The 24,713-nt window shown below is 36.2% G+C and overlaps 2 protein-coding genes across 4 annotated transcripts in view; one reads left to right on the top strand and one right to left on the bottom strand.

Moving 5' to 3' along the window:
- The first annotated feature begins 115 nt into the window (after positions 1–115).
- PIERCE2 (piercer of microtubule wall 2) lies at positions 116–6,740 on the top strand. Its single transcript, XM_077748284.1, has 2 exons — positions 116–199; positions 6,269–6,740. The coding sequence occupies exons 1-2, from the start codon at positions 182–184 to the stop codon at positions 6,614–6,616; spliced, it is 366 nt and encodes a 121-aa protein (XP_077604410.1). The 5' UTR covers positions 116–181; the 3' UTR covers positions 6,617–6,740.
- Positions 4,609–24,713, bottom strand: part of DNAAF4 (dynein axonemal assembly factor 4) — a 64,820-nt gene continuing 44,715 nt past the window's right edge. The window contains exons 7-10 of one of the 3 annotated variants that reach the window (XM_077748270.1): positions 13,901–14,054; positions 12,781–12,886; positions 10,449–10,577; positions 4,609–4,640 (exon numbers count right to left, since the gene is read on the bottom strand). In XM_077748270.1, coding sequence (XP_077604396.1) covers positions 10,468–10,577; positions 12,781–12,886; positions 13,901–14,054 — 370 coding nt within the window. In that variant the 3' untranslated portion in view covers positions 4,609–4,640; positions 10,449–10,467. Of the gene's footprint in view, positions 4,641–10,205; positions 10,578–12,780; positions 12,887–13,900; positions 14,055–24,713 lie in introns of those variants that run through there. The other 2 variants (XM_077748272.1, XM_077748276.1) reach the window with 2 other exon arrangements.

The following is a 24,713-nucleotide window of genomic DNA, read 5'->3' as shown; positions in this document are numbered from 1 at the left end:
AGGGTTACTGTCTGGATTAGGCGGATTAGTCGATACCTATTGATTCAGCCGACATATCACGTTCTCTTCGCTGCTTTAACTGGGTGTAGTAAAAAGGCCGCGTCCCCTGGGCGTTCGCTGGTCTTGCCATCCGCTACCGGGAAAAACTGCGTTTGCCGAAAAACTAAGGAAGATACCGAGAATGACCGAGTATGACTGGGTGGGTCTGGACAGAGGGCTGAATGTTTTTGCCGGCTGGTACTCCTTGCTGTAAATTTGGGCTTGCCCCCCCCCCCCACCTTTTTAGGCAACCACTGGGCTACACAGATGTGATTGTGCATTGCATTGACCCAGGATTGCCTCTGAAAATATAAAAATGATTGGGGATGGTGTTCAACTCGTACCCCATTGCAGACTGTGCGGTGATGGCTTTAAATGAAAAAAGTGTACCTTGTTAATTTTACATTCTTACGCTGTGACTTATTTAAAAAGGATGGGGGGCAAAAAAAAGGATATGGTGCCCTTGCGTTTATTCTTGGTGTAAGCAGTAAGTTAAGGTTAAAGGTTAAAGTTAAGGTTTTTGTCCCTCAATTGTGGCAAAAAATAAGTAAATAAAAACATTAACAAGGAAGACGATGGGCCTGCACAGAAAGAAAAAGGGACCTCAGAATTTGACTTTTGGAGGGTTTTTTTGTTTGTTTGCTTTTGGTATTACTATAATTAACATCATTTGTGCCATGACGCCAAAAAAGAAAACATGATTTTTAATGTTACAATTACAGCTTCCATAAAGGGCATTACTCAAGAGCTTATTATTTATCTTTTTGAAAATGTGCATGTGTTTATAATGAAGAACTTTGAAAAGTCAGTGGCTTGGCTTTCTGTTATTCCAGGGGAGACTGAAAATTAGAAAGCTAATACCATCTGTTTATAGATTTTTCTTTTCAAAGCAATTTCACAGTCTAATTTTAAGATAATCAATTTTAGAAGAATCATTTAGAATTTTAATTAGCCTTTTCATCCTTAAGTGATATTTGCTGTGTAACCTGGCAAAGCATTTAAAATAATCCTTTTGTTATTCTTTGTTTTAGGCTGTATGTTTTTAACTGTATCTAGTTTGAACTCTCTGTTTTAAGGATGTCAGATTTTAAGAGGGTGAAACCCAAATAAGAAAACTGCAGTGAGGCCTATGACATAAAGTAAAAGCAATGAGTATTTTCTTAAAGTTTATTTATTTTTGAGGGAGGGGCAGGGGGGATAGAGAGAGGAAGAGAGAGAATACCAAGCAGGCTCCACACTGTAAGCACAGAGCCTGACTTGGGGCTCCATCTCACAAATGGGATCATGACCTGAGCAGAGGTCAAGAGTCAGTTCCTTAGACTGATTAAGAGTTAGAGATCAAGAGTCAGATTGAGCCATCCAGGCGCCCCTTGAGTATTTTGTTTCTAAGTCTATTAACATTTGTTAATTATCTTGGAAGTCTAAAAGATTTAGGTAGACACTTAACATTTCCAGATTGTGTGGTACAAATCTGGCCAACAAAGTTTGTCTTCTGGTTTGAATAGATTTGGTTTTCTGTATTTTATTCTGGGCCAAAGATGATCAGAATTTAGTAGAAAGTGATTTGATGAGAGTACTCTGTGACAGAGGTTGCTATGGGCAACCTGACTGGGTGTCCATAAAGTATATTAGGGTTGCTACTGGTTCCTGCAAGTTACAGGGAAGCCACCTTCCACTTAAGAAGCTTTTCCTGTGCTCCAGAAACCTACACAGTAAAAAAAAAATTTTTTTTTATTTATTTTAAGAGAGAGCAAGCTTGAGTGGAAGAGAGGGGGAAGAGAGAATCCCAAGCAGGCTCCACACTGCAGTGCCCACCTCAGGGCTCCAACTCATGAACCAGGAAATCATGACCTGAGCTGAAATCAAGGGTCAGAGGTTTAATCAAGTGAGCCACCCAGGTACCCCCAGAAATCTACACATTTGGAAAAAGCTGACGTGTTGAGGTACTGTAGGATTCTGATGACTTGCTATTATGCAGTGTCTATACTGTTGATATATATATTTTTTAATTAACAGGCAGTGTCACAAAGAATATGTAGCAAGATCTGATATGGTCTACTTCCAGCTTTGCCAACTTCCTACAAGATTATGAATATAGTGGGACACCTGAGTGGCTCAGTCTGTTGAGTGTCCAACTCTTGATTTCGGCTCAGGTCATGATCTTATAGTTAATGAGATCAAGCCCCTTATGGGGCTCTGTGCTGACAGAACAGAGCCTGCTTGGGATTCTCTCTCTCTCCGTCCCTCCCCTGGGATCCTCTCTCTCTCTCTCTTTCAAAAAAAAAAAAAAGATCATGAATATGATGTATTAGTAAACTGTACTATACTAATTTAGTGTTATTAACCTGTAAACTTTGGAACTGAATTCTGGAACATCATCCATATGCATTGAGGTAAATCTGAAAGAAAATGATAAAAACTGATTCCATTTGTATTATTACATCCAATTTTATTTCATTTTATCTCCAGAGCCACAGAACTATGGCAGTTTTTTGTTTTGTTTCTTACTAATTTACAGATGATACATAAACAATCTTCTATTTAATACAACCTTTAAAAAAACAGAGTTACAGTACCCTGTCAACTACCATGAAGTTATTTAGATATAATAACATAACTTCTAATCTGGAAGGATTTAGATTTTAAGTATTCCAGAAACTGCCAAATATTTTTATTTTTGTATTTTTAAACTAACCAAAATGTTTTGCCTATTTGGATACCACAGAACTGTACTTATTAACAGTCTTATGACAAATAAAGGGCCTTATCACTAGCAAATATGCATATCCCTTTATGCTTTTTAAACAGTATCCCTTAGATCTGTTAAAAAGAAAGCCTCGGGCCAAGGTAGAATCATTTGCCCCCAGGACAGCAAACCAAGACTTAATTGCAGTTTCAGCCACTCCATAAGAGGAATTTTAAGCCAATCAATCTGGAATTTTTCTAGTCAGCACCAATCAGGTGATCTGTCACCTTGGCCCACCCTCTCCCTCCCCCAAAGGAAAATGAGATAATCTGCATGATAAAACCCTCTGTCCTTTCCCCTAGAGGAAGGTGACCTTGCCTGAAACAGTCTTTTCTTTTGCTAGTAATTTATCCTTCCTATGAAAACCTTCCATTTTGTACCACTCCTCAGAGCTGCCTGATTCATAACTGCTTACTAAAGCCAATTAGATCTTCAATTTTACTTTGTTGAACTTTGTTTTTTACCAGTAGCTATTGCTACATTTGGAGGGTCCTGATATCTGAGTTCTCAGATTAGGAAACAGCCATCTAATCCATCTCCTTTATAGACAAGGAACTTGAATTCTTGTAAAATAATTTAGCCAGTCATCTAGCTATCAGTGCTAATATCAGAACAAATAACTGGTGACACCTAATAGGTGTTCTTTACAACTCTTAAAGCAGAAGGTACACAAATACCAAGTTTCCCAACTAGTCTGTTGACATGTTCTTGTATAAGCCATGCAGGTATGATTATGGCCCTTTCTCTCTACCGACACTCCTTTGCGTATCTCCCAGATGCATCTAAGATGCAGCTTAAGCATCTCCTAGGACTTTGTGAGAAATGCAGAATCTTTGCCCTACCCCAGACCTGAGTCAGAATCTAGTTTTTAACCAGATTCCTGTGTATTTCATACGTACATAAAAGAGAAGGACTGTACAAGAGAACAACATGACTATAGATAAAGGACTTTTAGTTTCAGATAACTTCTCCATGTTATTAGTAGGTAGTAAAGCACTACTAAGATTTTGTTCCTGATTAGCAAAATCAAAGGAATGAAACAAACCTTAAAGGTGGCTGGGTCAGTGGTAGCTGGAGGTTCTAACGAGATAAATATTCATAAAATAATGGCTTAATTCTCAAGAACTGACCATTGAAGTTTTTCTGAAGCCAAATATTAAAGGCTCTCAGCTCAAGACACTGAGACAACAGAACGATAACCAAACACTTGAAACCTTTGTCAATTACAATGTCAGTCTTTAAAGAAATGGATAGTTAACCTGGAGAATTTAAGAAAAAAAGCAAACAGCAATTTCACCTCTAACAAGTATGTTTGCAATAGGGAAATTTACAATAAAAAAAAGGCTTTTTCCAATTATGCAAATCCAGCAGCAAAACAAGTGCTCTTGGATTGGATTTTCAAGAAGATCCAAAAGATTTCTCAAAATTATTTAAAGAAGCTCTTCTGAAAAGTTACTTTGCCTTATGAATATCATTAAAATGAAGCACAGCATGAGAACATGGTATACTACTTTGTGATACTACCTCATTTTATAAACTATAAATTTACAAACTTTACCAGTTCCATGGGATAAAGGGAGTCATTAGATGATATCTAAAAGAACAAATAATCCAGCCTCTCTTATTTTACAAACAGGAAACTGAAGCATAGAGAATCAGACTTACGTAGGTTCTCACATTTCCAGCAAGTCCAGGAGACCAGAACCAGCACTCCAGTGCTCTTTTCACTAAACTTGATTCAGATTTTTAAATCCCTTATTCACAGAAAAATACTTCCAAAAAGTTTATTAAGGGCCGTCTTCAAGTAGAACATTAACAGTTGACTGAAGAGTTAATTGAATATGATTTTATAGTACTGTTGAATAAAAAGGTAGCTTTTAGGGATGTAATTATGAGGAAAACATTTTAATTCAGGTTAATTTCAACTTGTAGCATCTTTTTATTTTTCAAGATTATAACTAGCCACAAGTACATCTATTTTTATAATGTTTATTTGTTTTGATGATCATTTTGCATAATTAAGGTTATTTTTGTAGTGAGAACATTTAATATCTCTTTTAGCAACTTTCAAATAAATAATATAGTAATGTTAACTATACTCACCATTCTATACATTAGATCCCCTGAACTTATCCTTCTTATAACTGTAAGTTTGTACTCTTTGACCAATATCTCTTTCCCCCATCACCCATCCCCTGGCAATCACTATTCTGTTTCAATGAATTAGACTTTTCTATTTAAAGAAATTTTATTAATGTTTATTTTTGAGAGAGAGATAGCAAGCAGAGGAGGGGTGAGAGAAGGAGACAGAATCCCAAGCAAGCTCCATGATGTCAGCACAGAGTCTGATGTGGAGCTCGAACTCATGAACCCTAAGCTCACAACCTGAGCCCAAGTCAGACACTCAACCAACTGAGCAGCTTGGGCACTCTTCAATGAGTTTTACTTTTCTAAAATTTTATATTCATATATATGTGAGAATCTAATATTCTTTATCTGAGTTCATTTAGCATAATGGCTTCCATGCTGTGTGAAATAGCAGATTTCCTTCCTTTTTATGGCTGATTAATATTCATGTGTGTATGTATACATGAGAATATAGTATACTACATCTTTAGCCATTCATGCATTAATGGGGCACTTAAGATTGTTCCCATTTCTTAGCTATTGTGAATAGTGCTTCAATGACCATGGGAGTGCAAATATCTCTTCAAGATCATGCTTTCACTTCCTTTGAATATATAACCAGAACTGAGATTGCCAGATCGCATGTTAATTCTATTTGTAATTTTTTGAGGAACCTCCATACGGTTTTCTACAGTGGCTACGCCAATTTACATTCTTACCAACAGTGCACAATTGTTCCCTATTCTTCACATGTTCTCCAATATTTGTTATTTCTTGTCTTTTTGACACTAGCCATTCTAACAGTGAGGTGTTATATCTCTGTAGTTTTAATCTGCATTTCTTTGATGATTAATCATGTTGAACACCTCTTCATGTACCTGGTGGACATCTGTATGTCTTATTTGGAAAAATGTCTATTTAGGACATCTTAATTTTTAATCAGATTCTTTTTTGGTACTGAGTTGTATGAGTTCCTTGTATATTTTGAATATTAACCCTTTATCCATATGGTTTGCAAATATTTTCTCCAATTCTATAGGTTGTCTCTTCATTCTGTTGCTTCTTTTGCTGTACAGAAGTTTCTTAGTTTGATGCAGTCTCACTTGTTAGTTTTGCTTTTGTTGCTTATGCTTTTGATGTTATATCTAAAAACTCTCTGCCAAGAACAAAATCACACAGCACTTCCCCTGTGTTCTTTTCTAGGAGCTTTATGGTTTCAGGTCTTACATTTAAGTCTTTAATTCATTTTGAGTTAATTTTTGTGAGTGGTATAAGACAGGTTTGGTACTAAGTTTAAGTTTTTTTTTTCCCCCAAAACTTTATAATTGAAAATGATTTTATATCTTTATATTTTAGGACAAGAAAAGTGCCTCAGCTTCAAATTCAGATATGGAAATGAAACCTGAACAAAATCCCCCTTGTGTGAACCCTGGAAATCCTGTGTTTTCATGTATGTTGGACCCAAAGACACTCCATACAGCTACCTCTCTATCAAAACCTAAGATGATTATGTATAAAACCAATTCAAGTAATTATGGTGAATTTTTACCTATACCACAATTTTTTCCTTGCAATTATACTCCAAAGGAGCAAGTATTTTCAAGCCATATCAGAGCTACCGGATTTTATCAAAATAACACTCTAAACACTGCACTGGACAGAACCAGAACCCTTGATTTTCCTAATTATCAACACACTCTATGAAAAAATATTCCTTTGTATATTTAAGAAAATATACTCAGGACAAGTGAGTTTTTAAACCAAGGCTAGAGTACCAAGTTTGAACTAGAAAAGCATGTGAATCAGTTAAAAGAATACTTTTAAGAAATAAAGCATTTGAACTGATAACTGAATGACAGTGAGTTCTTAAATAAAAATGTGTTCAAAATAGAATAAAAAGTAGACACATTTAGTATGTTATTTAGTACATGTTCTCCAAAATTGTCCACTGAGTATATTTAACAAGACAAAGGAACACAGGAGCACTAAGAAAAAAAATTGAATTAAGGAAGACTGACCAGTAATTTCCCAGTTTTCTGTTATTTCAACTAATAGCTTAGAATCTGGGGGAATGTTAGTTCCAACTGCTAGGCTGGTAGAAGAGAGGACCTGCTACTCATTCATTCATTTGGCAAGTATTTATAGAGCCCCTGCTAATGACAGGCACTATCTAATGCAAATGGAACACAGAAATAAAAGACAGTATCTTTTATTGTTTCAATGTATAATATTTTAGGGGAATGAGATTAGCAAATTAATAAAATGTTACAACTTATGTAAATTATGAAAAGGTATTTCAAACACAAAGACAGAATGGCTCAAATTGAGACCAAGGACATCAGGAGAAGCATCCTGGAGAAAGTAAAACCAAATCAAAGGAAAGATCAGTAGAGGAAGAAGCCCCAATACATAGAAGAACAAAGATGTAAGAGAGATGGTATGTTTCTTATAAATGCAAATAAATTTATATATATATATCCTTAACACAATGTAAGTAGTGGTGGACAACAGACTATACTCTTCTTCAAACTATGTAATTCCACTGTATACAGAGATTTATTTATTTCAGCTGCCATCTGTTGAAACCACACTTGCGTCTGAGTACCTTTATTAAAAAAAATCACTGCTCTTATTTTTCCCTCTTAGTTTCAGATTGAGGATATTAACATCAATTAAAAATAATCTTGAGTTGCTAGGGGATCATAAAAGTTGTATCTTCTATTTATAAAATAATGGTTTGATGTGAGAAAATAGTTCAAACTCTGCCTCATGAGATTTTCCCAAATACCACAAAATTTGATATTTGATAATGACATAAACAAAAAGAAAAATTAGTTTTGTTCACTTCGCCTAAAACACCAAAAATTCAGGCATTGTGCAAGATATTGAGGTGAATAATGCAAATTAAAAAACCTTGAGTTTAGTTGCCTTTTCTCCACAAAATCTTTATAACCTGTTTTCCCCTTCACTGTAGGTACTCATTTGTGACAAGTGAAGTCAACTTATTAAAATTTAGAAATCTAGATATTAACCTAACGATTCTTACTATGGCAGGTGATTAGGCCCTTTTTTGTTTGGCTGTTGCTAAAATTCTCAGATAGGATGAATATCTCAGAATCAAGCACAATGTCTGGAATGCTACTATATAGTCATTTAGTGCCTGTTAAAGTCCAGGGACTATTCTAGGCACTAAGAGCCTGCCCCTCATGGAGCTTACATTCTAGTAAATTCCAGTAGGGAAAAACAGACCAAAAAACATATGTATAGGTGGGTACCTGGGTGACTCAGTAGGTTAAGTGGCTGACTCTTGATTTTGGCTCAGGTCATGATCTAACGGTTCATGAGTTTGAGCCCCGTGTTGGGCTCTGTGCTGACAGTGTGGAGCCTGCCTGGGATTCTGTTTCTCCCTTTGCCTCGCTCTCTCTCACTCTCTCAAAATAAGTAAATACACTTTTAAAAAAAAAACCACATATGTATAGATATATGTGTGTAAGTACATATACATATTTATGTACTATATTTATATTTATATATATAAATATATGTTTATGTTTATATTTATGTTTACATGTTACACATACATGTTATATATATAGGCATATATTTACATGTATATACATGTATAGATTTGCATATATAAGTGATACATATATATAATGGCAAGTGATAAATGTTATGGGGAAAAAAATAAAATAGGGTGGGGAAAGGGAATGCTTGGGCAAGGAGTTATTTTTGGTAGACTGGTCTGGAAAGGTCTCTGATAAGTTGATGTCTGACCAAACCCCTGAAGGAAGTGAAGAGAATCTCTGGGGAAAGTAGAGCTGCTGTGAGACAACTGAATATGTAATCTGGAGTTCAGGCGAGAAGCCCATGTTGAATATAATCCATTTGAACAACATCCACACAAAGGTATTATTTAAAATCATGAGGCCAGATAAGACTATAAATTTTTTTCTTATATTTTATTCATAAGCCTTGATAATAATTAGCACTATTAGTTGGGCGGTAGGTTTTTTTTTTTTTTATCAAAAAGGATATGGGAATGTTGTATCAATGTTTCAACTCTGTCACTACTTCAATCTAAGACAAAAGCCCCTTGTAAACCACTGGAGATTGCTCAAAAGAGGTCAAGTGTTTCATGAATACAAATTTATTTGTTGCATTTAAACCAAGACTTTATTTAGAGGATAGAGTCAAAAATATGGTTTGACTATATTTTTATAGTCAACTATATGATAGTTAAGACTATCCCTTCTATTCCTCCAAGGATAGATCTTTTGCCCTTAGGGCAGCTACTGGGGCCCAGTATTTTTTGAGGGGCAAGGAGAGAGGATAGTAGTAGGAAGAGCCTGAAGAAGCACTAGGTTAGTTAACATATTTTGACCATCAAACTGGTATTTGACACACATGAAGATCCATCTTTATTTTGGTAACACTTATTTTTAAAAATAAAAACAAATGAACCAGTGTTGATTATAAGTAAAAGCAATCCTGCCTTATTAGAAGGTCTAATAACTGGACAAGGCAGCTATGTAAGTTATCAAACATTGTTTTATGAAAGTAAGTCTCAAGGTTGCTGAACTACCCTTACCCATTCAAAAAGAATATGGTGTTAAAAAAAAAAAGAATGAAACTGTTTTATGGTCCATTTGAATGACATCAGATTACCAAATGTTATAAAATCTTGTTTCTAAAGAATTGTTTTCCTAAAACTCCTCTAAATCTAAACAATTGTGATAACTACTGTGTGCAAAAGGGAAGCTGTACTGTTTTTGCTTAATGCTTGCATCATCACAGTGATACAACACTGTATGGTGGTGTAATCAGATGCCAGTATCATAATATTCAGTGTTACCATTTCAGCTTTTGCGGTCTTTTTTTCTTTTTCCTATTGTACTTGAAGTTACTAGAAAACTTACCTTCATCAGATAGTATGAAATATGATCAATGCTTTGGGGAACAATGCCTATACCTGAAGTTGAAAACAAGGTGTCCCAAACAGCTGTTCTGCTAGGTTGAACTGGTCTAACCTCCCACAACAGGTATTAAACAGTATTAAAGGGGAAAAAAAGTTCGGGGCACTGAAAACTAAGTGAACATTAGTATTGATTATACCAAAGTCAACCACTCAGACAATTAAGTAGTATATTTAATTTTTTTTTAAATTTATAAATGTGGTCTTTTATTTTCAAATTTTACCTTGTCAAAAATGAATCAGTGTCTTAATACTCATCACATCAACAAATATTTGGTTAGTTATAAGGGCAAGCTGAATTCAGTAACAACAACAATATATATATATAATTAATTTGTGTATTGAAACAGCAAAGAAGGAAATCATTCTTGTTTTGATTTACTTATTCAGAAACCCTTCAACTCAAACATTTCATTTTCAATGAATTTATAATATTTTGTCCTCTACAGAACAAGAGAACTAAAGAGAAAGTGATTCTGCACAATCAGCCATAATATTTACAAAGATTCCTAATGCCTCCAGTTATTTTTGAAAAACTTCAAACAAAATTTAGTACAATACCTAGTTGCTTCACCAGTCATTAAGATTTTAGTTCTGTTCCTTGAATTATATTCCGAATCTTCTCAGCATCATTTTGTACAATTTCATTGGATGGGTCAATCTTAAGTGCAGCTTCGTAATCCTGTAGGCCTATATTTATATTGGAATGACAGTCAATAAAATCAGTATTTTATAAATACTTGTGTTATCTAGACAATATTTTTTAATAAAAAAAACAATTAGAACATGGTTCAGGACAAGTCCTGCGTTTCAGTTAGATTCTCATTTTCATATATGCATCTCTATGTAGTATTTCTAAAAAACTACAGAAATTTTTCAGTGATTTCAGAAATAATTATACTAAGTTCACTCAGGATTCAGTAAGAAGCAGTTTTTTTTTTAGGTTTTTAAAATTTTATTTAAGTAATCTCAACACCCAATGTGGAGCCAAGATCAAGAGTCACATGTTCTTCCAACTGAGCCAGCCAGGCATCTCAGAAGCAGTTATTTTAAATTCAAGTACAAATAAGCTAACAGCTTAAATTCATTAAAACATGAACAGACTCATACACACTCACAATCTCTCGGTTCATGAGTTCAAGCCCCACAATGGGCTATGTGCTGACAGCTCAGAGCCTGGAGCCTGTTTCAGATTGTGTGTCTCCCTCTCTCTCTGCCCCTCTCCTGCTCTCACTCTGTGTCTTTCTCTCTCAAAAATAAATAAACATTAAAAAATATTAAAATAATTCTAGATTTGGGGCGCCTGGGTGGCTTAGTCGGTGAAGCGTCCGACTTTCGCTTAGGTCATGATCTCGCGGTTCGTGGGTTCGAGCCCCGCGTCGGGCTCTGTGTTGACTGCCAGCTCAGAGCCTGGAGCCTGTTTCAGTCTGTGACTCCCTCTCTCTCTGACCCTCCCCTGCTCACGCTGTCTCTCTCTCTCTCCTAGAAATAAATAAAAACATTAAAAATAAATAAATAAAATAAAATAATTCTAGATTAAAAAATAATGTTGGTAGACTCAATCAACACTTTATATAATTCATAGACTATATGGTTTATTTTAAAGCTATCATATCTACAGAATTCTTGTGAGCAAAATTGGCTTAAAAGGAAAGCATTGTGGGTTGGTTGTTAAATATACAAATGAGTCTAAATCTTTGCCAAAATAAGCAGTGGGAAACTTTCTTTGAGAATAAGGAAAGTTGAGTTCTAAGTGCTACTGATTTGCCATACCACTCGAGGTAAATCATGTAACTTCTCTCAGCTTCCATTTTCTCATCTTTAAAATGAAGAGTACTTTTAGCTAAGAAAGTCTATGGTGCTGTAAGTTTTAAAGAATGCTTTAAAATGTTTCATGCCTGTGTTGATAATTGTTATCTTCCCAAAGCTGAATAAAACATTAGAAGAATAAAAAGGATAGGGCATATAAATCTCATATGGGTGCTCAGTGGCTCAGTCAGTTGGGCAGAGGACTCTTGATTTCACCTTAAGTCGTGAGATTGAGCCCTGCATCAGGCTCTGTGCTGCGCATGGAGCTTTTCAGGATTCTCTCTCTCTCCCTGCCCCTGCCCTGTGCACACATGCATGCTCTCTCTCAAAAAAAAATTAATTTTTTTTTTAATTTTAGAAAAGAAAAATCTAAAAATGTCAGAAACAAGTTTAAAAACAAAGAGTTAATAAAACCTTATGGACTAGCACATTCCCTGCAAGGCATCAGCAAGGAGTATGCCTTTAGGCCTTGAATAAAGGAAAACTGAATGGTCCTCTGGGTACAGAAGTATGGGTAGAAGAGCATTAAAAATAAGACACTAAGTACTATAAAATTTTGCCTTTGGAGCAAAATGAGTAACTGCAAAATAGTCCCTAAACATATTAAAAATGAAAAACAATAAAAAGCTAGTGTTATGGCTTCTATCCACAAGGCTGAATTACAAACCTTAGTACAGTTCCACAAATATAAGCAATGATCATACCCGGTGGTAGATCAGTTATTTCTGAGCATGTGCGTGTGTGTGTGCGCGCCTGTATAACCATAGCAGTTCATTTTAAATTACCATCATTCCTTAAGTGAATCATTTATATCCTTTATCACACATCTTTCCATAGAAAAGTTGTCTGATACTACAGCACTTTCCTAGACCTAAATTAGTTGTTTACATCTTGTTTTAACTCCCTTCTACAACAATAAATTTTTAAATATTTCAAAATCATTTTTTGTCAGATAAGTTGCAAAGAATATATTAAAAGCTAAAAAAATAAAACAGTGGAGTGCTAAAAAGTTATGATCTTAATCACAGTGATACTTTTTTCAGAGTATAACTTGGAACTTAAAACATTTCTATCAATTTCTTACCTTCTACATACAATTCTAATTGACAGAATGCTGTTCCACGTCGTAGATGTGCCTTCATTCTTCCATTAGCATTGTCTGCAACAGGTGGTGTGAATAATTCTAGTGCCTTACAAAATAAAATCAGGGAAAGACAATTTCCTAATTTAAACTTGAGCAAAAACATGGTAAAAATCTTTACTTTGAGACAGGCCTCAAGTCTTTACCCACTGAAATTTTGGGCTTAACTTGTATAGAAATGTATCAAATACTTATATTTGTTTGAACAATTTAAAGAATTATTCAATTGTTCTTATACAAGATTCATACCCTCTCTCCAAAAGTTATCTTTGGTTTATCATTTGAAACCTCTACAGTTTTATCTTTATTAGCAGGAATGATTAAAGAGCATTTGGAGGTCTTTTATAAAAATTCAAATTGGGCAATTCAGTTCATTCAATCATTCAATAAATATGTATGCCCAGAATTGTGCTAATAAAAGGAAAGCTGGATCCTAAAAATATTGCCAGATCTTTTAATAGCTTAATAAGATCAAATTATGAGGATCTGGTTATTTCCTCCATATTTTCAATCTCAAGGAGTGACATAAGAGATTTTGCATGTGATTTTCCCTTAAGACAGTTTACTTGGATATGGAAAAAAGAGAAAAAACTAGAAGTTTAAGATAATGAGATGATATTAGTAATGAAATTAGGACATAGTAAGTTACTCTGAAAATCGGGAAGTTATTAGGAAGCTATCCTACTGGGCAAGTGGTAGTGATAACAAGAGAATACCAAGTTTTCTTCCTTTAACCTTGCATTAAGTTTGAAAATAAGAAAAAGGGTAAGCACAAACTGACAAGCATTTACTAATCTCCTTGTGAACTTCAACTGAAACACCAAGGAAATATAGGAGCAATAGATGGGGATTTCTAATTAAACTTGAAATCTCAAAAAAACACCAGTTCTTTGTCTATTCAAAAACAGTCTTTTTATTTTCAGTAAAAAAACAAAACAAAACAAGATGACTGTTTTAATCTTTGCATAACTACATAAATAAAAAAAAAAAAGATTAAAGACATCGTTTAACCCAGTAAGAGGATAACAATTTTAAAGCAACATATATAAATAAATATATATACCTTAGAAGAATCTTCGATGACCTTGTGTAAGTTTTTTAGTTTTAGGTGGCAAGCAGCCCGATTCAAATACAATAGTGGAATCTTGTTATTTAGTCTTATGGCTAAGTTATATGCATTAATAGCTGCCAAATAGTTTTCTGTCGCAAACAATTTGCTAATGAGACAAAAACAAAAAGGAAAACAATATAACAATGAAATAAAAACACAGAAATACTATCTAATGATATTTGGCAGAGGAGATGGCTTACCTCCTTTTCTATTCCCTATACAATGGACTTTGTAGGCTACCCTGCCGCCAACTTTCTGCCATATATATCAGCATATAATCTGAATGGGACTGACCTCACCCCCACCTCCAAATGTAGCTATCGGTAGCTTAAACCATAAGCATATTTCTATCCTCTTACCTACAGTGACTGACTTGGGGATAAGCTTGTGACCTAAATTGGTCTATTCAGAATGAAGCCTGTGACTTTGTTTCCAATGTTGGAAAATGAAATATTGGGAAAACTCCTCTTGCTGGATTCAAATGAGAAAGCACACAGCCCAAACTGTGATGACCATTTTTAACACCATGGAAACAGCCAGCATTGGAATAAAGCTGATACTATGGAATTATGAAAAGAATAAAAAGGCAGACAGAAGTAGAGTCCTTAGTGATACAATTAAGCTGCTGGATCAAGCTTTACCTGAAATGTAACATGCCATTAGCTTTTTAGTTATATAAGCCTATAGATTCCTTTTAACACAGAGCCAGTTTAAATGTTTTTTTTTGTTGTTGTTGTTAATTATAAACAAAAGCATCTAATATACAGTTGAGATCTTCCAAAATTCTCTTCAAAAAGATGTACATAATTAAGGGATTTATTTAAAATGTAAAGTGTTTTTTTAAAATTTTTCATGTACAATTCCTAGAATTTTGAAAAATGCACAAACAAGGGAAAATAGAAAATACCAAATAGAAAACTGTCATATAAAGAGCACTTTGTATTTATTTCCATTTGATTCTACTGCATACTGTACAGTTCTAGAACTTGATGACATCAAAAGTAAAAGCAACCAGTAAAACATTAGTAAAAGGCAAGATGACACTACTGTGACATTTAATGTAAGTCTGATTCAAGGTTAAAATAACTTGCACCAACTGTAAAAGCTAATTCTCTGGTAACAGTTTATGTTTCTGAAATGCCTCATATCAGCTAGGATGTTTCTGAATTCAAATAACAGAATTCCAACTCAAACTGGCTTAAACAAGGAAGTAAATGATCTCAAAAAGTGCAGATGGGGGAACCTGGGCTGCTCAGTCAGTTAAGCATTAGACCCTTGACTTCAGCTCAGGTCATAATCTAATGGTTTGTGAATTCGAGCCCCACATCAGTGCTCTATGCTCACAGTGCAGAGCCTGCTTGGGATTCTCTCTCTTCCTCCTCGTACTCCCCCTTCCCTGCTGGTGCTTTTTTTTTTTCTCTCTCTCTCTCTCTCTCAAAATAAATAAATAAGCTTTAAAAATTAATAATAATAAAAAAAAACCCAGAGAGAAAGTATCCATGCCCAATGACATAAGCAGCTTGAACATATTATTAAGGCCTAAGATTCCTTCCATTTCTCCGTTCTACTATATTCACAAGCTACTTCATCCTAGGGCTGGTTTTTCTCATAGTATAAGATGACCACATAGTTTAAGGTGTCACATTCAAACACGGTATTTATTAGAATAAATTGGGATGGTACTTTCTGGTATATGCTCCTCAAGAGCAAGAAAACTTTTCCCAGAAATCTCCTGGTTCACCTCCTTTCCTGTCTCATTATCCAAAAGTACCCACCTGAAAGAAAAAAAAAAAATTCTGCTTTGGGGAGCCTGGGTGGCTCAGTTAGTTAAGTGTCTGACTCGTGGTTTCTGCTCAGGTCATGATCTCATAGTTCCACATCTAATCCCATGTCGGCTCCACACTGAAATGGAGTCTGCTTGGGATTCTCTCTCTTTGCCCTCTCTCTCCTCCCCTCCCCCACTCAAGCTCTCTCTCTCTCAAAATAAACTTTAAAAAAAAATATTTTGTCTTAATAAAACCACCAGTCACTCCCTCTCTTCCTCAATCTCTCTCCCCATCTGTCTCTCTCTCTCCCCCCACTTGTACACCTCAGTACTACATACTACTGTTTGGGAGCATTTAAGAAAACTCAACAATATGATAATCTTTTCATATTAAGAAAAGATTCTCTTTGCCTACTTTTTAAAAAGATTGCTTGGTTTTTAAGCTGTTGAATATTTTAAATATATTCTGGATATTAACCCTTTATCAAGTATATGATTTGTAAATATTTTCTCCATTCCATGGGTGGTCTTTTCTCTCTGTTAATAGTGTCCTTCATGCACAAAAGTTTTTAATTTTGATGCGTTTCAATTTACTTGTTTTTCTTTTGTTATCTGTGGTTTTGATGACACATCGAAGAAATATTGCCAAATCCAATATCATAAAGTACTCTGTTTTTTGTTCTAAGAATTTTATCGTTTTAGCTCTTATGTTTAGGTCTTTGATCTCTTTTAATTTTTATATAAGGTGTTAGGTAAGGGCCCAACTTCATTCTTTTGCATATGAATTTCCAGTTTTCCTACAACCATGTGGTGAAAAGACTGTCCTTTCTCCACTGAATAACTGTTGAAAATCATTTGATCATATAGGGGAGCTATTTCTGGACTATCTAATATACTGGTCTATATGTCTGTACCAACCTTATATTAACCTATATATTTGAAGAACAGTTCCATTTTTTATCTTTAACATAAGTTTATAGTTCGATAACAGTTTGGTCAGAAATAATCTCCCAGGTTCAAAGGGAAGAAGAGTTTATAATGAGCATTATTTTGAATTTTTTTAAAGTTTATTTAGTTTTGAGAGAGAGAGAGAGAGAAACAGACAGACAGATGGACAGAGCAAGACAAGGGGAGGGGTCAAGAGAGAGGGAGACACAGAATCTGAAGCAGACTCCAGGCTCTAAGCTGTCAGCACAGAGCCTGATGTGGGGCTCGAAACCACGAACTGTGAGATCATGACCTGAGCTGAAGTTGGACCCTTAACTGACTGAGCCATCCAGGTACCCCTACAATGAGCATTATTTAAGAATCATTGTAGGAGGCATAAAAGCAAGAAGTATAAAATATTAAATGATTTATATTGTTTACATATATGTATTAAAATATAAATCCAAATGAGCATTACTTTTTTTTAAGTTTAATGCCACTTCAAACATCCAAAAATCTGCTTTATGGCTTTCAGAATAATTTTGAAATTGGAAACTGTCAAATTTCAAAAGGAAAGGGAAAAAATTAAACCTCTATCTAAAGGGCAGTAACCTTTGAACACCAACTTTAAATACAGAAGTTAATAACCATCAAATCTCCATTGACGCTCCAAATAAGGCAATGATAGTGAAAAGAATTATGTAAAAGTACTCATTAATTCAACACATACTGAGTGCTTATTATACTGAATGTATAGTGAGAACAAAACAGACATGGACAATTGCAAACAATCCTGTCATTTTTTTTTTTCCTGTCAATTTTATGATGACTGACTGGTATGCCTTTGTAAAGTAAGAAACATTCTGATTAGTATGGCCAAAAGGGCCCAACATTTTGTACAAGACTGTGGGAGAAGCAATCAGAGGCAGGACTGATAAGAAAGAAGTGATGTAGAGAGAAGTGAAGAGAAGGACAGAAGAGAGCTAGGAGAAGTAAGGAGTAGTATGGCTTAGAAACAGCAAGAGGGACAGGGGCAACACACATTCTAACAGAAGACAGAAGAGCTCTGTTTTATGGGCAAGAGGAACTGTAACAGCCACCTGCCCCTGAAAGGACTTCAAAAATCACTGTCTCTTTCAGCATCTTATCTTTCAACATAGAAAACATTCTTGGGTATCTCGAGAGCTTCTAAAGCTGAGTATCATTATGCCTTAGTGAAGGCACATCAACCAGTACAACTTAGCACTGAGGATGGAATCGGGAAAAGGAGGGATGCCTGGGTGGCTCAGTCGGCTGAGCGTCCGACTTAGGCTCAGGTCATGATCTCACGGTTCGTGGGTTCGAGCCCTGCGTCGGGCTCTGTGCTGACTGCCAGCTCAGAGCATGGAGCCTGTTTCAGAGTCTGTGTGTCTTTCTCTCAGAAAAAAGAAAAAACTTAAAAATTTAAAAAAAAAGGAAATGGGAAAAGGAAACTACATACTAAACAAAATGACAAGTTAGGCCATAATAGGCACTGTATTGCAACAGAATATTATGGACTATAAAATGAATACAAACAAGCAACTGTACAAAATAATAATTACATCAAAGAAGTCATCTTAGAATAAATATGGATTCTAAACTTCTGTAAGTCTGGAAGAAGGTAGCAGTATAAGAAAACTGTCTTATCTCCAGAAACATAGTTTTTAAAATGCAGAAGAGGGGCACCTGGGTGCTCAGTCAGTTAAGCTTCAGGTTTGGCTCAGGTCATGATCTCACAGTTTATGGGTTCCAGCCCCGAGTCAGCCTCTGTGCTAACAACTCAGAGCTTGGAGTCTGCTTCGGATTCTGTGTCTCCCTCTCCCCCGCTTGCACTCTGTTTCTCTCTCCTTCAAAACAAATACTAAACAAATTTAGTAAAAAATACTAAAAAAAATTTTTTTTAATAAATAAAATAAAATAAAATGCAGCAGAGCAAGGCAGATTTGGCAGATCTGTCCTGAAAGTAGGCAGGTGCAAAAGGTTGTTGGAAGATGATTCTCCATGGGAATCTTGTGCTCATGAATGTCTTATGTCAGATGCACAGAAAGCTTTTATTTGTGATGATCTTTTCAATAAAGCTCATATAGCACACAGCCTTGAAAAATATAGTGTCTCCCTCTGGGGCAATGGAAGATTTATCTGCTGTTCAATATGAAAAAAGATAGTATCTCCTTGTGGGTCAAAAGTTGGACATGTTTGCTTACAATCCTCTCATGAAGAATTATGTTCTTTAAGCATAGTGTTCTCAGCTATGGTTCAAACCTGGGCCTGCCTTTGTATTGGCCATGTGGGACGTGAGGAGCAAAGGGAACCAACATGAAGCTCACACTGCTTGCTACACCTTGAATAACAGTCCTTTGTCTCTGACCTATGCATCTCCTGTCTTCTCCCAGTACCCATGAAATTGTGGTAGGCTAATCCTTCACAATTCTTGCCAGGGCATGGACCCAACCCTATGTATTTGAAAAAATTCAGTTAGGAAAGTTAAATTATATAATGTGTTGGGAGAAGATGGTCAATAATCAGCATCAAAAAGTCCAACATGAAGTAATAGGACATCCAGCGAGGCAGATCGAGTCCAGACAGAACATATGCAAACAATAAGGACATGGAAATACAAACTGGCAGACTAGGTTAGTCTGTTAGCAGATAGCGGCTTCTACAAAGCTGGAGCTCAGAAGTAGAATTAGCCAGTGGCAAAAGGAAATACAAAAGTACAGCAGATCCTCAATCTTAAAAGGAATGGGGTATTAGACAGGCTACAAAATCTGGCACTTAGGCCAAGAGAATAAAAAGAAAATTCAGACTCAAGAACTAGGGTAGACAATGATTTTATGTAATAATAGCAATACAGTGCTGGGAACTGAATTGTAGCATAATATATCCTTAATTCCCTCCTATCTAACATTAGACTTCTCTGTAGAGAGTGAGGTATGTAGATGGAATTCAAGTGGCCCTAGCATGAGCAAAAAAGGCATTTAAGTCTAAAGTTAAAACAGAGTCCAAAAGAACTTACACTAAAAGTCAAGCACAGAGTAATGTCCTTGAGACAGAACAATGATCCACTTAGGGTCCATTTACTTAATATGATTACAAGTATCTAGAAGGACAGCTATTAAAGTTATTTACAGATTCTGAGTCATGTAAGGCTGTTAAATAACATCATACATACCATGCATATGTCTATAGTAGAGCATCTAGACTCTGTTTTATGAGATGTTCTCAGTAAAAAGCTACATGGTACATAATGTTAATTGGAAAAGGTAAAAGGCTTTCATGAGCAAGTAAAATTACCCAAGCTTATGTATTTTCCCAAAAGGTAGAGATTTGGCATTTAAAACTAAGATAACAGCAGTAGGAGGCCAGGCCCCCTTCCCCCCAAAAAACATGAAAACAATCTGTGGCTTTTTCTAAGAAAAAGCTATTGCTTTTTGAAAGGCTAGCCCACCCTACCCTTTTGTGAAACAAGTGTCCCATGGGTTTTAGCATAGTAAGAACAGTTGGACTGTTTTTGCCTGTGTAAATATAGAAGGCTATCACGAAACAAAGCCTCTGGAGATGAAGGTATTTCATCCTTTGGCTTAAGTTCAACACACTGCTTCTGAATCAGTTCTATTATGTCTATTTCTATCTTTTGTATCACATTGCATTGCTAGTGAGGATATTCTTCTAACAAGTCTTACCTTTCCTTTTATCTATTTGTACTTGGCACTATGATTAACTGTACTTTGCTCTGTTTCTCTGGGTGTTATTAACTACTGAGTTATTTTGCTTCTCTTTCTTTTTCTACCTAATTGGAGGTAGTAAGGCAAAGTGGTACAAAAACAATAGAGACTAAAAGTAATTACAATCTACCAGTCATGCCCGATGCCTGCAAAGTATAATTTCGCACTAGATTGCTGCCAATTCATTGCTTTTGCCAGCAGTCAATTTTATTTAAAGATTTCACTTTAAAACATTTTTTAAATTTAATTTTCAAAAAATTTTAAACATTTTTATTTTATTTTTTGAAAGACAGGGGGAGAGAGAGGAAAGCACAAGCAGGGGATGGGCAGAAAAAGAGGAGACACAGAATCTGAAGCAAGGTCCGGGCTCTGAGCTGTCAGCACAGAGCCCCATGCGGGGGCTCGAACCCACAGCACAAGATCATGACCTGAGCTGAAGTCAGATGCTCACCCAACTGAGCCACCCAGGCACCCATTATTTTTTATTTTATTTTAATACACATGCACGCACGCACACACACACATGCACACACGTCTTTCACTGCACTTCTCAGCCAAAATTCTAACCCTGGCTCAGTGATCTTACCTGTCTTTTCTACTCTTAAATCCAAATCACATCTTTAGGGTATCAGAAATAAGACCAGATCAACACTGTCTAGGACCTTTAGCCAGTCACAGGATCATAACTCCTATACCAAAGACCTGTCTCTCCATGTCAATCAACCCTGTTATCTTTCAGCACTGATGTAAAAGTACACTTTTCCTGTCTTCATGTTGCCGCCCTTTCCTAACCCATCCCCCTCTCTACTCCTTTGCACTTAAAAAAAAATTTGTTTGTTCTAATGTTTATTTTTGAGAGAGAGACAGAGCCTGAGCAGGGAAGGGGCAGAGGTGGAGGGAGACATAGAATCCAAAGCAGGCTCCAGGCTCCAAGCCATCAGGACAGAGCCTGACGCGGGGCTCAAACACAAAATTTGAGATCATGACCTAAGCCAAAGTGAGCCGTTTAACTGACTGATCCACCCAGCGTTTTTTAAAAGTAATCTTTATGTTCAAAGAGGGGCTAGAACTTAAGACCCCAGGTCGAGAATTCTATGCTCTACTGAATGAGCCAGACAGGTGCCCCTCCTTTACACTTTCTTATTCCTGGTTTCGCCATAATTGACTCTACCTCTCCTTTCCTATACCTTTAACTTTTCTACAAAACCTGTCTAAAATAAATTTGGCTCTGCCCTGAGGGCAGTGCTAATCTCTACCACCTTCTCCACTGTGTCCCTTCCCACATCAGGGATTAGGACTGCAGTAACTGGCATTCTCCAGGTTCCCTTCTGCTTAATACAAGCTGTAACTCTCCCTTTATATAGAAATCACTATCCTTTGGGATTCCCGACATCTTTTTCCTTATAGCCTTCTGGTCACTGTCATCTCCTGGCTTTTTAAAAATCACTATTCTCCTGGGACAACTAGCTGGATCAGTTGTGAAAGTGTATGACTCTTGATCTCAGGGTCATGAGTTCAAACTCTATGTTGGGTATGGAGCCTATTTAAAAAAAAAGAGACAGACAGAAGTTACAATCACTCTTCTCATATTCATTAAGGGCTTTGAAACTGGTTCCCAGCATCTGTCTCTACCCCAACTTCTGCCATGATTGCAGAAGATTCTAAGGTTTATGTATATGCCCCATTTATCAATTTAGTCTTGAAATAACTGGAACTCCTTAATTCAACATATCTTCCTTTCAACTGTACTTCTGATACCCACTCCCAGGGCCACACCTTGGCCTTCATCAGCACCTGAATTGCACTACCTTTCAAACTCTGGAATCCCAGCCACTAATCAGAATATCAGAATTCTCTATTCTGCCAACTTTCCCTTTATATTAAGTCTTCAATAGATAGTATAAGTCTTCTTTTACCTATCTATCTATCTATCTATCTATCTGGGCACTTCTATCAGTGCCCTCTAATTTCTTAATTGCTCCATTTTCTCTTAGTCCAATGAGCCCCTCATGGAATCTCTTCCTTTCTTTTCTTTTTTTTTTTTTAAGTTATTTATTTATTTTGAAAGAGAGAGAAGGTATGTGATAGCACGAGTTGGGTAAGGGCGGAGAGAGAGGGAGAGAGACAATCCCAAGCAGGCTCCAGGCCCTGAGCTGTTAGCATAGAGCCCTGACACAGGCCTCTAACTCAAGAGCCTTGAGATCATGACCTGAGCCAAAATCAAGAGTCAGATGCTTAACCAATTGAGCCACCAAGGTGCCCCAGCATCTCTTCCTTTCTAACCCAACTTGGGCTTTGTGGCTAAATACCAGAGCTATTTTTCTATGAGCAATCTGGTCCCTTGCACTATTAGTCTTTTACTGTACTTGTCAGTTAAAACTCTCACTCTGGCCCGAGATCTATTCTTAAATCCAAAAGACAAAACCCTAAAGGAGGTAAATCACACACCTGTGCTGACATCTCTATCAATTCAACCTGGCAGGGCCAACAGTACTCACTAATTAATTTCCCTTATCTAGGTCTATACTTGTCTCCACTATTCTTTCCTCCAGTCTCAGTAAATGAGTATCTCTGTCTATTCCAAGTCAATTTGTCAACATTTTCTGAGCAAAGTAATCCAACTGGACAGCCCACTCAGCTTTGCCCACTTTAGCATTCTCACAATGCAAGGAGGAACAATTCAGCCAGACCACTTAAGACGGTCTTCACTAAGGCTAACCAACTTGGAGAAAAGAAAAAAAGGACAAAATCAAGACAATCTATCCAATTCTTGGCTTTGACCCAATTTTCTCCACTCTGTTCAGAAAGATTTCAATCTTTTCTTTCTCTAGTCTCCAAACCTATTCAAATCTTTTATATTCTTAAGGAAACAAAACAAAACAAAACAAAACCTGTTTCATGTTTCCATTCCATTGGCTTCTGGGAATATTTTTGTGTATTCCTTTCTTTTGCCAGACCTTCAAATGCTGGTGGGTCACAGAGTGTTATCCTCAGGCCACTGTTCTCTGGGTCTACACACTCTTTGTGGATATCTCAGATACTTTTATAAATTTAACTATAATATAAATGCTGATAAGCTCCAAATCTATTTCTGCAGTGCTGGCTTCTTCTCTAAGTTTCAAACTTGCCAGACGGTGTCACCCAGACTAGCCCAGAAACAACTCAAACTCAATATATTAAAAACTGAACTTACCTGCATTCTCTCCTGACTGGCCCCTCATCTAGTATTCTCTAATTTAGCTGATGATGTCACGCAATCAAACATCCAAACTAGAAACCAAGAACTCCTCCTTCTTACTCCCCCAAAATCAATCAAGAGGTTCTGTCTATTTTACCTCATAAATATCTTTCACGTTGCCCTCCTCTGCACCCCTACAACAACACCTACAACAATGCTACTTCAAGGCCTTTGTCATGTTTTCTGCAACACATTTTCACCCTCATATTACAGAATAAAATCTAAAAAAACCTAGACTCTTCAATATAGTGAAAAGACTAGTAGTTGCCAGATGGGAGGTGGATGGAGGGATGGGTAAAATAGATGAAGGGGACTAAGAGTAATTATCATGATGAGCACTGAGTAATGTAGAGAAATGCTGACTCATTATACTGTATACCTGAAACTAATATTACACTGAATGGTAATTATCCTCGAATTAAAAAATAAGTTAAAAAAGAATTTTAACCAAGCATACAAGGCCCTGATGAGTTTTCTAGGTTCCTCTGTCATTACTCCTAGTCTCAATTTTTATGTTTTAGCAAAAAACAGACCACACATAGTTCCTGACCCATATATCACACTATTTGTTATCTCTTAGCTTTTGCTCATAGTGTCTCCAATACCTGAAATGAATGCCTTTCTTTCCTTTTCTCTTAAAACTCCTACTTATCACTGAGGATCTGAGGTGCTACATTCTCTATGAAGCTTTTTCTGAACATGCTTTCCTTCCTTTAAGGGTAGATGCCCCTCTTCTGTATTCTCATTTTACCTTGTTCTTTTCTATGTATTGTACTTCTCATAAAGTAGTATTAAGTATTGTCTGTCTCCTGTACTAATCTTTGTAGCTCAAAGCCTAGTTAGTAAATAGGAAACAATTAGTAGATGTTTATTTAATGGCTGGATAAATGGAGAGGAAGGAAGGGAGGGAGAAAAGGCGAGAAAGGGGAGGAAGGATCATGTAAGGCTTTAATGTCAGATGTAAGAGAAACCAGCTTGTCAGCCCCAGGCCTCTGACCTTCAGAAAAATTGTCACTTCGGTTAAACTCTACATATTAACCCCTGGTGGTGTAATAGACAGAAGAAAAGACTGAGAAAGATAAGAAAAAT

This window comes from Crocuta crocuta, unplaced genomic scaffold (assembly GCF_008692635.1).
Source record: "Crocuta crocuta isolate KB4526 unplaced genomic scaffold, BGI_CrCroc_1.0 scaffold130, whole genome shotgun sequence".
Taxonomy (NCBI): Eukaryota; Metazoa; Chordata; class Mammalia; order Carnivora; family Hyaenidae; genus Crocuta; species Crocuta crocuta.
The sequence above is the reverse complement of the archived record's forward strand: the minus strand, read 5'-3'. Positions and strand labels throughout refer to the sequence as shown.